At 49.5% G+C, this 14,363-nt stretch overlaps 1 protein-coding gene across 1 annotated transcript in view; it reads right to left on the bottom strand.

The window, feature by feature from the left end:
- LOC149861662 (IgGFc-binding protein-like) overlaps nt 1-14,363 on the bottom strand; it is a 45,123-nt gene that overhangs the window by 22,254 nt on the left and 8,506 nt on the right. Inside the window, exons 5-11 of the mRNA XM_090052631.1 lie at nt 12,979-13,546; nt 9,201-9,400; nt 7,271-7,412; nt 5,808-6,136; nt 4,485-5,052; nt 2,855-3,459; nt 1,740-2,304 (exon numbers count right to left, since the gene is read on the bottom strand). Of these exons, the coding sequence (XP_089908757.1) occupies nt 1,740-2,304; nt 2,855-3,459; nt 4,485-5,052; nt 5,808-6,136; nt 7,271-7,412; nt 9,201-9,400; nt 12,979-13,546 (2,977 nt within the window). The remainder of the gene's footprint in view (nt 1-1,739; nt 2,305-2,854; nt 3,460-4,484; nt 5,053-5,807; nt 6,137-7,270; nt 7,413-9,200; nt 9,401-12,978; nt 13,547-14,363) is intronic.

Raw genomic sequence — 14,363 nt, 5'->3', positions numbered from 1 at the left:
TTTGGGCTATCAACAAAGTGCTGACAACATTCATGGAGGAGAGAACATTTTCTGGCAACCTATGGATAGAGCAGAAGGCTGTAGATTCACTCTGTTTTATTTCTTGTTTTGCCACTGAACTATTGTATGGCCCTGAAGAAGTCAGTTCCCCTCACTCTATGAATATGGGGAGACCATCTGTGCATGAATATGGTTCTCATCATTATAGGATTTAAGCATTTGACAGTCAATAATGGGGGTTATCTTATTAAAACTACCGTGAAAAAAAGAGAAGCTTTATCCCAGCTTTACAGATGGGGAATTGAGGTATGTGGTAGATCACAGAATCATAGACAATGAGGGTTGGGAGGGACCTCAGGGGATCACATCTAGTCCAACCCCTGCTCAAAGCAGGACCAGCCCCAACAAGATCATTCCAGCCAAGGCTTTGTCTAACAAGGTGTTAAATGAAATGACCTCCCTGAGAGTGTCTACACATGTGCTTTAATGTGTATTAGCTTATTTTAATCCACATTAAAGCACCACAAAAAACTTGTGCTCTTTAGCTAATGCGCGTTAAAATAGGCTAATGTGCCTTTTTCTAGTGCTTTACAATGGAGGTACTACATTTAATGGGCGTTACCTAAATCACATTAATTGACGTGTAGATGTGCCTTCTCATGAGGTAACACAGGCAGACTCTGAGCTGGGAACTGGACCCGCATTTCATGCACCCTCTAGCACAGTGCTCTATCTACTATATTTTCCTCCTGAGTTTTAGAAGTGGTCGGGGAGGATTTCTGGCCAGCAGAGATGACAGCTCACACCTCATAAACAGGGAACAAGGCCACACAAAGTTCTTTGTTTCAGTTCCTGTGAATCAGGACAGCCTGAAACTTAGGAATTGCACTTTAATATTTTCATAGTTTTATAGATGTTAGGGGCTGGAAGGGACCTTTCTTGCATTTGTGCGTCATTCTTGGGCCCCTGTACATGTGATGAAGGGCCCCTGTACATGTGATGAAACTGCTCCTTTTAGTGCTTTAATTGCCTCTTTTAACGATCTAACTGCATAACAGTGCACACGTTCGGGGGCATATACGATTCAATTTTGTAACAGTGTACAACTTTTGCAGAGTATTTTGATTTAACTGACTTTTTATGTAGCAAAGTAAAACAAATCCTATGTGTTTTAATTTTCTACATAATAAACTATAGCATGTGTACAAGGGCCCTATCCTGACAAGGCAGCGGGGATGGTGCATGGGGTGCTGGAAGCTCAGGTGTACTCAGAGAAACTTGGGCTTGACAGGCTTCCAGAACCCCATGCACCATCCCTGCCACCTTCTCCAGCTTCCAGCATATCCAGCTGCCCTCCTACTGCCTTCCCGCACTACCACAGGGGCAAGCCAGACCATTCCCAGGCAGTCCCTGATGGCAGGGATGGTGCACAGGGTGCTAGAAGCCTGACAAGCCTAAGCTTGCCCAAGCACGCCTGGGCTTCCAGTGCCAAATGCACCACGGGATCCAGCAGGTGCTGCCTCCAAGCTGGGGCAGCACCCATGCAGCTAGCAGCCCACCTGGACAGCCCTGGGGGTTAGGAACATCTTCTGCTTGCAAAAGAGCTCAGGGAGATTTGCCAGTAGTATAAAGCCAGTGATAACAGATGCGACTGTGCACAGCTGGAAACAGTGGCCTGCCTACAGTGTGGATCATGATGGCAAAAAAAAGGAAAGAAGATTCCAGCGGGTCTCGCTTACTGCAGAATGCAGCTGATCTCCATTTCCCTATCCGGATGCCCTTGGCCTGGCAGGCTGTCACATAAGCGCTGATGGTGCTACACAGTGTATCGTGGTGAGCTTTGTACTGGCATGTGTCGAAGACACAGTCGTCAAAGTAGGAAGCTGGGTCGATGACGTTGTGGCAGAAATGGAACGGCCCATTCTTTCTGATGATGATCCCGCAGTACTTGTCACCCCTGTACGTTTTCTTCAGCTCTTCACTACATTTAGGGCAGTCCCTGAGGCATCCTGCGTTGCACCCAGGAACCTCCCCGACCTTCCAGCTGTCAGCAAATTGAATCTCGTCGGACGTCAGAGTTCCATTCTTCATGGTCATATCATCAGCAGTGTCTTCATTGTTGTTACCACAGAGCCCACACATGGCATTGGCATACATACTGGGAACAATGACCCTGGCATAACTGTACCAGTCAAAGCTCACTCTCAGGTCAAAATCTGTGTGGATGAAACCATGGACTCCACTGATGTAGGCCTTCAGTTTGTCCTTATGGTAGAATGGCAGGTCTACAAAGACCCCATCCACCTGGAAAATACAGAAAAAAGCTTTGGGTGAGAGAACAACAGGTCATGCAGTGTATCTCCTGGATACCACCCAGATATGCCAGAGTGACCTGAAGAGTTTACTGGTTTTAGGTTGGTGTCTGAGTACAGGCAGGCTCTGACACATAGGATGGATAAAGCCTGAGGTTTGAGGATTAAAACCCAGTGCTGAAGTGAGTGGTGTCTTCCTGACATAGAAAGATTTCAGGCACACAGTCTCGGAAGAGCCTGTCAACTCTGCACATCTACACATGCATTAACATGTTTTAGTTAATGCACATTAAATCTAGTACCTCCATTGTGACGTATTACAAAAGTGTGCATTAGCCTGTCTTAATGCACATTAGCTAAACAGCAGTTTTTGAGTGACACTTAATGTGCAGTAACCTATTTTAATGTGCATTAACTAAATAGCATGGGTTTTGTTCAGTGATGTTTTCATGCAAATTAAAATAGGCTAATGGGCATTAAAGTGTATGTTTAGATGCGCCCCAAGAGATGCTTGCAATGACTCACTGTATGTGGTTCCATACCTGGATCTTCTGGGGATATTCCTGGCTCAAGCTGATGGTCAGATTATAGACCTCCAAGGTCACCACCTTGGTGAAAGACACCAGGTTGTTGCCACGGTTGTTGTTCTCCACCTTGACAGTGAATGGGACAAGCCTGGGGTCTGGAGAGCAGGTTCCCGCTAGCTGGTAGATACAGTTACCCATGAAATCAAACTTCTTCCCATCAAAGGTGGTGTAGTGAGGGTCTCCAGTTCCTATGCAGGTGGAGTACTTGAGTGCATGGCAATCCCGGACGCCATCCACTACGGCGCATTTTTTCCCAACTTTGCACCGGGACTTCTCACAAACCACTATGCGCATGTCTTGGCTGCCTTCACACCTACACCGTGTGTGACACTTGTCATCAGACCAGAATGTCTCATTGGGTTTATAGTAGTGGCCGTGATAGTCACAGCCGCAGCTCTCCACAGGGACGCACTCGCCAGCATGGAGGATGTAGCCATCGTTACACTGGCAGGTTTCCACACAGGGCTTCTTACAGGAGGAAGGAGCCGTTCGGTAAGAGCAGGTGGCCGGACAGGCAGATCCACAGACCTCATAATGGCTGTTGGCAGGACATGGAAAATCTGGGATTGGATCAAAGAGAGAGAGAGAGAGAGATAGGAAGACTTAAAAACAGTGCAATTGATTAAATGACCTTTATGAGCCAAAAGTGCACCCTTGTTGCCAAGAAGGCTAAGGGCATCCTGGGCTGCATTAATAGAAGCATTGGCACAAAATTGAGGGAAGTAATTATTTCCTTCTATTCGGCACTGATGAGGCCACATCTGGACTCCTGTGTCCAGTTTTAGGCCCCACACTACAGAAAGGATGTGGCCAAATTGTAGACAGTCCGGTGGGGGGAAACAAAATGGTTCAGGTGCTAGGGATCGTGACTCGTGAGAAAAGGCTGAGGGAACTGGGCTGACTGAGTCTTTCAGAGGGGATTTAATAGCAGCCTTCAACTCCCTGAAGGGTGACTCCAAATAGGAAGGAGGTGGACTGTTCTCAGTGGCAGCAAACGACAGAACAAGGAGCAATGGGCTCCACTTGCAGCAAGGGAAGTTGAGGTTGGATATTAGGAAAAACTTTTTCACAAGGATGCTAGTGAAGCACTGGAACAGGCTCCACAGAGAGGTAGTGGGATCCTTCGAGGTTTTGAAGACCCAGGTAGACAAATCCTTGTTTGTAGTTGGGGCTAGTGCTGCTTGGAGCAGGGGGTTGGACTAGATGTGACCTCCTGAGGTCCCTCCCAACCCTGTGCTCTGATCTGCTGCTCCGCTTTCTGGTCCATGCCCCATCTGCCACTGTGCATCCTGCCCTCTCCCATCATGCCACAGGTTGGCCTTCTCTGCCATCTTTGCAATAAGTTAGTGCCAGTCCTGTGACACAGTGTGGCAGCCAAGAACAGATCTGATCCTAAAGCACCAGTAGGAGGTGGAAGACTGCATGGAGCAGAATAGGGGGCTAAGTGATGAGCATTGTCTCCTGAATACAGTGCTGGGCCCCAGTGCCCTGACTACCCAGGAGTTCCCAAGCCTACACATCATCTTTCAACTACTGAGACTGCTTAGACCCATTGTGGCTAAGGAAGTCCAACTGGTGAGCTCACCACAACCAGATGGAGTCCTCCAATCATCAACAGTGCCCCCATGCTTCCTGCAAGCAATGGCATAAGCTTCCAGCTCCTGGCACAGGTGGGTCTGGTTCCCCCAGCTCAGACACATGGCATGGATGCAGCTGTGGAAGAAATCATCAGGATTCACTTGGGCATGACAGTCTCTGAAGGGCCCATCTGGAGCTTTGGTGATTATTCCACAGCGATAGTCATCACCATAGAGCTGTCTCTCTCCAAGCTCACACTCACGACATCTCCCTTGGCAGTAATCCCAGCAGGCTATGTCTGTGTCCTCAGCTTTCCAGGAACTGAAGAAGTCCACTTCAGATATTGGCCCAAAAGAAGATGTTGTGTCATCCTTGGAAACACCATTGAAGTTTCCACACAGACCACAAGTAGCTCCATAATAACTGCTGGGAACGGTCACTGTGATTGTCCAGGCCCTATCATAGGTCACATGGAGGCCAAAATCTGTCCGTAGGACAGGGCGGTGGTTGACCTGGACAATCTGGATTTTACCATCTTTCAGAGTCAGTGGAAGAGCAGCGGTCACACCATCCAACTGAAGAGAGAGGAGGGAAGAATTAGTTCCAGTGGCAACTTGAGTCTCTCTATAGCTGTTTTAGTGTTTTCCATGGAAAATGCTTTTTTTTGGATGGGAAACAGGGTTTTTCCAACACTAAAATTCAACACTAAACATCATTAGGCCTTGTGCAAGTTTGCAGTGCACCTGATCCTGCCATATTTACTAGGCTTCTTCCTTCATAATCAAATCTAATCTAATCACCTACATCTATGTCTACATCTACATTTACGTCTATGTCTACACGTACTTGTACATCTACATCTCTTCTATAGTTGTTTCAGAGTGCTCTGACCTTAGCACATAGTGTTCTGTATGAAATATTTTGCTGATTTTTCATTATAAAATGAGACAAAGGTGATAAATTCCTAAAAAAAGGTCTTGATTTTGGCACATCAGTAGTTTTGGATGGAAAGCTGTCATTCCCAGTAGACCACCCCCTGCCTACAGCTAGGGGAGTGACTCTTCACCAGAGTTCTGAGATAATTTAAAACGTGTCACAGGACACATGATACTAGGATGATTAAGTGTTTGCACACCTACATGTGTTTGACAAGATGGAATCATAGAACCATGGAAAATAAGGGTTGGAAGGGACCTCAGGATGTCACATCCAACCCCCTACTGAAAGCATGACCAGCCCCAACTACATCATCCCAGACAACATTTTGTCTAGTCAGGTCTTCAGAACCTTCATACAGGAATCCAAGTAAGACCTGAGCTGGGAATCTTACCCTGATAAAATCTACTTCTTTCCTGTAGATGGTGATCTTGTACCCATAGACTCTGATGTTTGTCACCCATTGTTCAGAAGTAGATGCATTTCTGATGCAATTGTTCTTCTCATTGATGGTGAAAGGCAACAGGGTGGGGTCATCACCACAGTAGGAGGCCATAGTATACGTGCAGGTGTCTTGGAAGGTCACCACTAGCCCATCGAAGGTGCTGTAGCGGAAGCCTGTACAGCCTGTGCAGGACGCAGAATACTTTGGGACACACTTAGCTCGGCCATTCTCAACATTGCATTTCTCCTGGGCCCGGCATTTCTGGACTTTGCAGGGATCTGGAAATAATTAATCTCAGAGAATTAATTCCAGAGAGCATGAAAATATATGAAGCTTGACAGGGGCATCCCTTGTGGGAAATCTGTGTCTTATTCCTAATTAGAATGGCTTTAACATCCAGCTCCTGCTTCTCATTTTGCCTTTCTCTGGCAGATGAAAGAGCCTTTGAAGGCCTGGCATTACCTCCCTATGATGGTTGTGACAAGAGGCCAGCTCAGGGCCAGGTCTTAACATCGGCTTCCCCACCTGTCTATATGGGTCAGTCCGCCCAGCCACACCTGCCACAACTTGCTGTTTAATAAACTGGTGTAAAATGCAGGAGGCAACCCATTCTAGTGCTCCAATGCCAAGGGGCATTGTACACGGCTCCATGCCATCCCTACACCATGTCCCATGCCTCACAGATGGCATCCTAAGTCAATCACTGGTCCGACCTGAGGCTGGACTAAACTCTGCTCCTTGCTGGGCCTCTCACATCCTACTCATGCACTCCGTCCCCTTTCACAGGGCCTCTTCCATACAGCCCCTCACTGAGCCACTCCCAGCCTGCCCTGTTCCTCCGAGCAACCCCCTTGGGCCATCAGGCTTAACTACTTTCATGCTGGCCAGTGCACACGCAGCAACTTCAGGTCACTTGAGTGATCCCTACTCTCTGAGGCACCACCCTTATGCCCTGCACTAGGCTGAACTCAGCCTCTAGCCCCTCGCAGGGAAACTTGCTTCTGTTATCACTCATGTGGGGGCTGGCCCATCCGCTGCCCTTCAGGACACCCTTTCAACCCTACTCAGCACAAGTCATACCCAGGACCAGGAGCCTCCTGCCATCCCCATAGCTCCTGCCCTTACCTCCAAGATGTGCCAAGCAGCAACTCAGCTGTGTGGTTTCTTCTAGCTGCAAGTAGCAGACTGCTGGCTCAGCCTTGAGAGCCTGAGCTAAGATGGGGGCTGTTCAGCCCTCTCCTCCAATCACAAAGCTCTCCTGCAGTCATGGGACTGCTCCATCAGGGCTGGCTTGCACCTGCTGGCTGTCATCAGCTCTTAAAGTTGCAGATACCAAAGGTGCACTGCCACAATGGTCCGTCTACACTGTCACCCCATTCCCTCTCCATCTCCTTTTCAATTGATGATCTTACCTTTATTGATGCAGCTCATGATGCCATCTCTGACCTCACAGTTCTCATCACTGGCACAGCGGTGGGCCTTACAGATGACCTCATGATCAGAGCGACATGTGCAGCTTTGCTGACACTTGTTCATCAGGACGTTTTCTTTGGGCTGACAAGGTGTTTGAAAGACAACAGATCAAGCCAGTTCACCAAGGAAAGATTATCATAAATCAGTGTTTAATAACTCAGCACCAGGAGCCATGATATGTTAAATGTTTGGAAGAATTTCCCTTACTTGTATCATTTCGGAGCAAAACTACTGGATAAAATCACTTTTATTCAGGAATGGAGTGAAATTATTCTGGAATAGCTGTTTTATCCTGGAATCATTTTCTCCAAAATAGCTAGCCATAGAATCATAGAAAATGAGGGTTGGACAGGACCTCAGGAGATCACATCCAGTCCAACCCCTTGCTCAAAGCAGGACCAGCCTCAACTAGATCATCCAAGCCAAGGCTTGGTTTAGCCAGGTCTTCAAAAGCTCCAAGGATGTAGAGTCCACAACCTCTTTAGGTAACCTATTCCAGTGCTTTATTACCCTCCAGGTGAGAAAATTCTTCCTAATATCTATCCTCAATTTCCCTTGCTGCAACTTAAGCCCATTCCTTGTTCTGTCATCTGCCACCACTGGGAACAGTCCAGCTCCATCCTCTTTGCAACCCCCCTGCAGGGAGTTGAAGGCTGCTATTCAATCCCCTCTCAGTCTTTTCTCCTTTTTCCTGTCTGGACAAGGCTTTATACAACACTCCATGGAAGGACCTTAGATAGCGCACCATCTAAGTTAGTGATTTTGGGTACCATGAGATCTTTCAAGAATGGTATGGGGTGTCATTCAGTATTATCACTGTTAGGTGCACAAACACCTTTGTATGATTCACAAGATAAACCCAGAACCTTCCAATAGGAATCCAGCATGTCAACAGCATTATGTCCCTTTCAACCCGAATTTTCTATGATTTTATTGTTCTGACGTGTTCTGATCTTTCTGAGTTTTCTGCAATAGAAATATTGCTCTAGAATTCTATTTCTATTGCAAAAAACTCAGAAAGGTCAGAACAATAAAATCATAGAAAATTCGCGTTGAAAGGGACATAATGGGGGTGCCTTGAGTCTAATGAGGAGGACAATGAGTCTAACGAGGGATGTCTTGAATCTAATGAGGGGGACTGGAGTCTTAGAAGGGGGTTCCTTTCTCCTAGCGAGGGATCTGGAGCTTATGAGGGGTCTGGAGTCCAACAAGGGGTTCCTTGAGTCGAACAAGGCATGCCTTGCCTCTAAAAAGGTTGAAAACCACTAGTCTGAAGCAAAAGAACAAGGGGTTGTTTAATGGAATAAAACAGAAAGGCCTGACCTCTCCAGTTACTTATTGATTGCAAGCTCTTTGGAGCCACAACTCTTTTCTTGTTTTCTGTTTGGACCGTGCCTAGCACAGTGGGCACTCAGTCCACAGTTGTGGCTGCTTCGCAATAATCCTTATTTCTTCAATATAGTGCTTTTGGGCCACTGGACTGGTTAAAGGAACAGATATGCAGATTTCTGAGTAAAAAGCCCGACAGCAACTGCACTAAGAGAGCCAGGATTGCGTGGCTGTTCTTTGTCAATAAGAATAGACCCATTGCATCGGTATTTCCTCCCAAGTGTAAAGAACCTGAAAATCTGTGGATTGTGGTTAACTGCTTGAGCCAAAGGGACCAGAGCCCCCACCATAGCACAGCAGTTTGGACAGGCATAGAGAAGGAGGGGCAGAAGCTGGACAAAGCTTTGTCTGGGATGATCTAGTTGGGGCTTGTCCTGCTTTGAGCAGGGGGTTGGACTAGATGTGACTCCTGAGGTCCCTTCAACCCTCACTCTCTGTGATTCTCTGATTCTAAGCATACCCTTCAGTGGGGGACAGTACCTGGTAATATCTCCCATCCTTAAAGCACCCGCAGCTCTCCTTCACCACACAATCCTGGCCATTGAAAACGAAGCCGTCGTCACACTGGCAGCCTTCGGCACAGGTCTTGGGGCTCTCCAGGCTGGTTTCACGCTCATAGCAAGTGTGGGTCCAGAGGTCTGGACAGGCATGGTAGTGGCTGTTGGCCTGGCAGCTCAGCGCTTAAATATAGAGAGAAATCACAGCTTCATGGAAGGATCCTATACTGGGTTTTAGAGCAGGGGTGTCAAACATATGGCTTGTCATACACTAAGCTGTTCCCTTTGGCATGCTGGGCTCCTGGTGGACTAGGGAAATGCAGGAAGGGCTAGCTGGGGATGAAGACTGCTGCAGAATCCAGGGCTATGGGGCTCTGTTGGGCATAGGGCGGTTGGGCAGCAGCTCTGGGGAAACACACAACTCGGCTACAAACAAGGCTTTTAGGAAGGCTTTTAGGAAGGATCTAGTTGTTACAGTCCAAATGCTGTTCCCTTCTTATTCCACCAAGCTGTGTGCATGAAACCAGTTTGACACCCATGACCCAGAGAGAGGGACATGGAGGAAGAGATGATAGGCATGGAGGAGAAGAATGGAACAAGGGGAAAACCAGGATGTGGAGATGGAAGAGGACAGCATAGATCATAGGATTGGAAGGGACCTCAGGAGGTCACATCTAGTCTAACCCCCTGCTCAAAGCAGGACCAGCTCCAACTAGATCATCCCAGCCAAGGCTTTGTCTAGCCAGGTCTTCGAAACCTCCAAGGATGGAGATCCCACCACAGTTTCATAGTTTCTAGGGTCGGAAGGGACCTGAGCAGATCATCTAGTCTGACCCCCTGCCATGGCAGGAAAGAGTACTGGGTCAAATGACCCCAGCAAAGTGTTCATCTAACCTCCTCTTAAAGCCCCCCAGGGTAGGAGCCTGCACCACTTCTCTTGGAAGTTGGTTCCAGATCCTAGCCACCCTGACCGTGAAGTCGCGCCTCCTGATATCTAGCCTAAATCTCCCCTCTGCCAGCTTGTGACTGTTATTCCTGGTCACTCCTGGCAGTGCTCGGGGGAACAGGGACTCCCCCAGTGCCTGCTGGTCCCCTCGGACTGGCTTGTAACAGGCCACAAGATCCCCCTCAGCCTTCTCTTGTGAAGGCTGAACAGGTTCAGGTCCCATCGCCTCTCCTCGTAGGGCCTGCCCTGCTGCCCCGATCATGCGAGTGGCCTCCTCTGGACCCTCTCCATGTTGTCGACATCCCTCTTGAAGTGCGGCGCCCAGAACTGGACGCAGGACTCCAGCTGCGGCCTGACCAGTGCCGCACAGAGAGGGAGGATCACCCCCCTGGACCTGCTCAAGATGCATCTGTGGATGCAGGACAAGGTGTGGTTGGCCTTCCTGACCGCGTCCCCACACTGCCGGCCCATGTTCATCTTGGCATCAATGATGACTCCAAGATCCTTTTCTGCCTCTGTACTGACAAGAAGGGAGTTCCCCAGCCTGTAGGTATGGTGGCGGTTGTTCCTCCCCAGGTGCAGCACCTTGCACTTGTCAGTGTTGAATCCCATCCTGTTCCCAGCCGCCCACCCCTGTGACCTGGCTAGGTCCAATTGCAGCCTATTCCTCCCATCTAGTGTGCCCACATCCCCCCACATCTTAGTGTCATCAGCAAATTTGAACAGGTGCTTTTTACCCCCTCATCCAAGTCACTGATGAAGATGTTGAACAGTGCGGGCCCGAGGACCGAGCCCTGGGGGGCCCCACTGCCCACATCCCTCCAGGTGAACATGACCCATCCACCACCGCTCTCTGGGTGCGGCCTCCAGCCAGTTGGGACACATCTGACTGTGTGGGTGTCAACACCACAGCCCCCAGTTTCTTAATGAGAACGGGGTGAGAGACAGTGTCGAAGGCCTCTGAAAGTCCAGGAAGACGATGTCCACTGCTACCCCTGCAGCTAATGATTTGGTGACCTGGTCGTAGAAGGCCACCAGGTTGGTCTGACAGGACCTGCCTCAAATGAACCTGTGTTGGTTGCCCCTAAGCATGCAGTCCCCTGCTGGCCCCTCGTGGTTGTGTGCCAGCATAATTTCCTCGAACAGCTTGCCTAGGATCGAAGTAAGACTAACTGGCCTATAGTTCCTGGGTCCTCCTTCTTCCCCTTTTTTGAAGATGGGAACCACATTGGCCCTCTTCCAGTCCTCTGGCACTGCACCAGAGCACCACGAGTGCTTGCACAGCCGTGCCAGGGGTCCTGCAATGACCACAGCGAATTTCCTCAGCACTCGGGGGTGGAGATCTTCCGGACTAGCTGATTTGAATACATCCAGTCCCTCCAGAAGCTCCCTGACTAGATCTGCCCTGACCCTGGGCCTGGGTGCGCCTCCCCTGGGGCCTGAGGGGGGCCCAGCGGGGGTGGGGTGGCTGTTCTGGTCCCTGCTTAGGAAGATGGAGGGAAAGAAATCGTTAAACATGTTGGCTTTGTCATCTGGTGTGACAACCAAATTTCCTAACATGTCCTGCAGGGGCCCCACGTTACCCGGGACCTTCTTTTTACCCCCAATGTATTTAAAGAAGGACTTCTTGTTGTCCTTAATCAGGGAAGCTAGTCCCAGTCCCATCTCTGCCTTGGCCTTCCTAACCCCCCCTGCAGCCCCGAGCAGCCGCAGTATAGTCATCCCTGGGGATGGCCCTTCCCTGCCATTGGGTGTGCGCCTCCCTTTTAGCTAGGAGACGTTCCCGGATGCCTTTGGTGAGCCATGGGGGCTTGTGTGCCCTCCTGCTCCCTTTGATCCGTGTTGGGATGACCTCCCTTTGGGCTTGGAGGGTCGACTCCTTAAGGAGCAACCACTCTCCTTGGACACCCGGCTCCCCCCCCTCCGGGACCTCAGTGCTTCCCCGACTAGTCTCCTTAGCTCATTGAAGCCGCCCTCCTGAAATCTAGGGCTGCTGCCTTGCTGCCAGCCTTTGCCACCTTGCGCTGGATGGTGAATCCCAGCAGGCGATGATCGCTGTCGCCCAGGGGGTCGAGCACCCACAGCCCCCTCACCAGGTCGTCACCCATGGCCAGGACCAGGTCCAACAAGGCGTCTCCCCTGGTGGGGCTGGGCACCTTCTGGGTTCGATGGAGGTCCTGCTAGGGACCTACGTGAGCGGTCAGACCTGGCTGACTACTCCTCCCAGCAGATGTCCGGGAAGTTCAGGTCCCCCATGACTACCACATCCTTAGACTTCACTACCTCCGGGTAGTGAACAAGGTAACCTGTTTCAGTGCTTTACTACCTTCCTTGTGAGAAAGTTTTTCTTAATATCCAACCTCAACCTCCCTTGCTGCAACCTGAGCCCATTGGGTCTTGTCCTGTCATCTGCCACCGTGCTAGAGAACAGTTCAGCTCCATCTTCTCTGGGACCACCCTTCTGGGGAATTTAATAGCAGCCTTCAGCTTCCTTCAGTCTTCTCTTCTCTAGACTAAAGATGCCCGGTCCCCTCAGTCTCTCCTCATACGTTATGTGCCCCAGCCCCTGAACCATTTTTGTTGCTCTCTGCTGGACTCCCTCCAATTTGTCTACAGCTTTCTCCAATTTGTCCACAAATGCTGTGGACTAGAATGGGACAGGTAGAGGAAGGATGGAGCCCCCGAGAAGAAAGAGACTTTGGGCATTGACTTCTGACCTAGAACAGTCCCAGAAAAGCCCAGACTCATCTCGCACCAAAATAAAGGGAAGTGAGCGCGGCTGGCTCACCAGCTAGACCAGCCTCATGACACTTACGGCAGAAGGAGTCACTTCGCCACGACTGGATGTTGATGCCCGCATCTTGGCATGCCATCACATAGCTGTGAATGCTCCAGCACAGGATCTGGCTGTCTTCTCTGCCCAGGCATAGATCATAGACACAGCTGCTGAAATACGGGCTGGGGTCCACACTGTTGTGGCAGTCAGCAAAGGGACCATACTCTGCTGAAAGGATACCACAGTAGTTTTCCTGTTGAAGTTTTTCAATTTTTCCTCCTTCACAGACAGGACAGCTATTCCCACCGCATCCATCAGTACAGGACACTCCTGGGACTTTCCAGGCAGAGCCAAATGCCGCTGCGTCAGGGGCAAGGGTAGCCCCTGGGAGAGAAAACTCATCTTTTTCATCCTTGTTGTAGTTCCCACACAGGCCACACACCTGGCCCTGGTACTTCCAGGGGATGGTGACTCTCACGTGGTAAAACAGGTCATAGCTCACGGTGAGCCCAAAGCTAGTTTGTATCATGATGCTCTTGCCATGCTGATATACCCTGAGCTGACCTCCAGCCATGATCACAGGAAGGTTGTAAGACTCTCCATTCACCTAGGACAGACAGGATATTCTCCTTTGAACAGATAGTACCATGCACACCACTTTTATGCCTATCAGATGAGTGTCTAATTTGCTACCTTGTACTCTCAATTTTTTTTTCCTATTACCTTTTGATAGACAGTGGTTGTCTGTGGTTTGGTTAAAGGCATAAATCACCTGAATGCATACAGTCTTTCAACCCCACCATCAACTTGGTGACATACATGTACCCACTGTAGTTACAAAACAAGTTGACTTGGGAGCACGCTACCCAGTCAAATTAAAGCTGGGTAGAAACCAGCTATACAGTTGCTACACATTTTCAAGCACTGACATTGTAGCTGGCTGGCTCTTTTTTATAGAATCATAAAAAATGAGGTTGGGAGGGACCTCAGGAGGTCACATCTAGTCCACCTCGTGCTCAAAGCAGGACCAGCCCCAACTACATCGTCCCAGCCAAGGCTTTATCCACCCAGATCTTCAAAACCTCCAAGGATGGACATGCTACTCCCTGTCCAGGTAACCTGTTCCAGTGCTTTACTACCCTCCTAGTAAAATAGTTTTCCCTAATATCCTACCTAAACATCCCTTTCTGCAGCTTGAGCCCATTGCTCCTTGTTCTGTCATTTGCCACCACTGAGAATAGCTCAGCTCAGTGCTTCCCAACCTTTTCCTCAGTATGGCCGCTCACTCCCAACCCACAGCCCTCACCCCGCCCGGACCCCATCCACTGATGCTGCAACTCCATTCGGGGCTGCGACCCACAGTTTGGGAACCACTGGTCTAGCTCCATCCTTTTTGGAACCACTCTTCAGGGAATTGAAGGCTG

Source organism: Crocodylus siamensis, chromosome 6, assembly GCF_052110815.1.
Source record: "Crocodylus siamensis isolate JL-2025a chromosome 6, ASM5211081v1, whole genome shotgun sequence".
Taxonomy (NCBI): Eukaryota; Metazoa; Chordata; order Crocodylia; family Crocodylidae; genus Crocodylus; species Crocodylus siamensis.
Note: the sequence above shows the minus strand (reverse complement) of the source record. Positions and strands in the feature narration are given on the sequence as shown.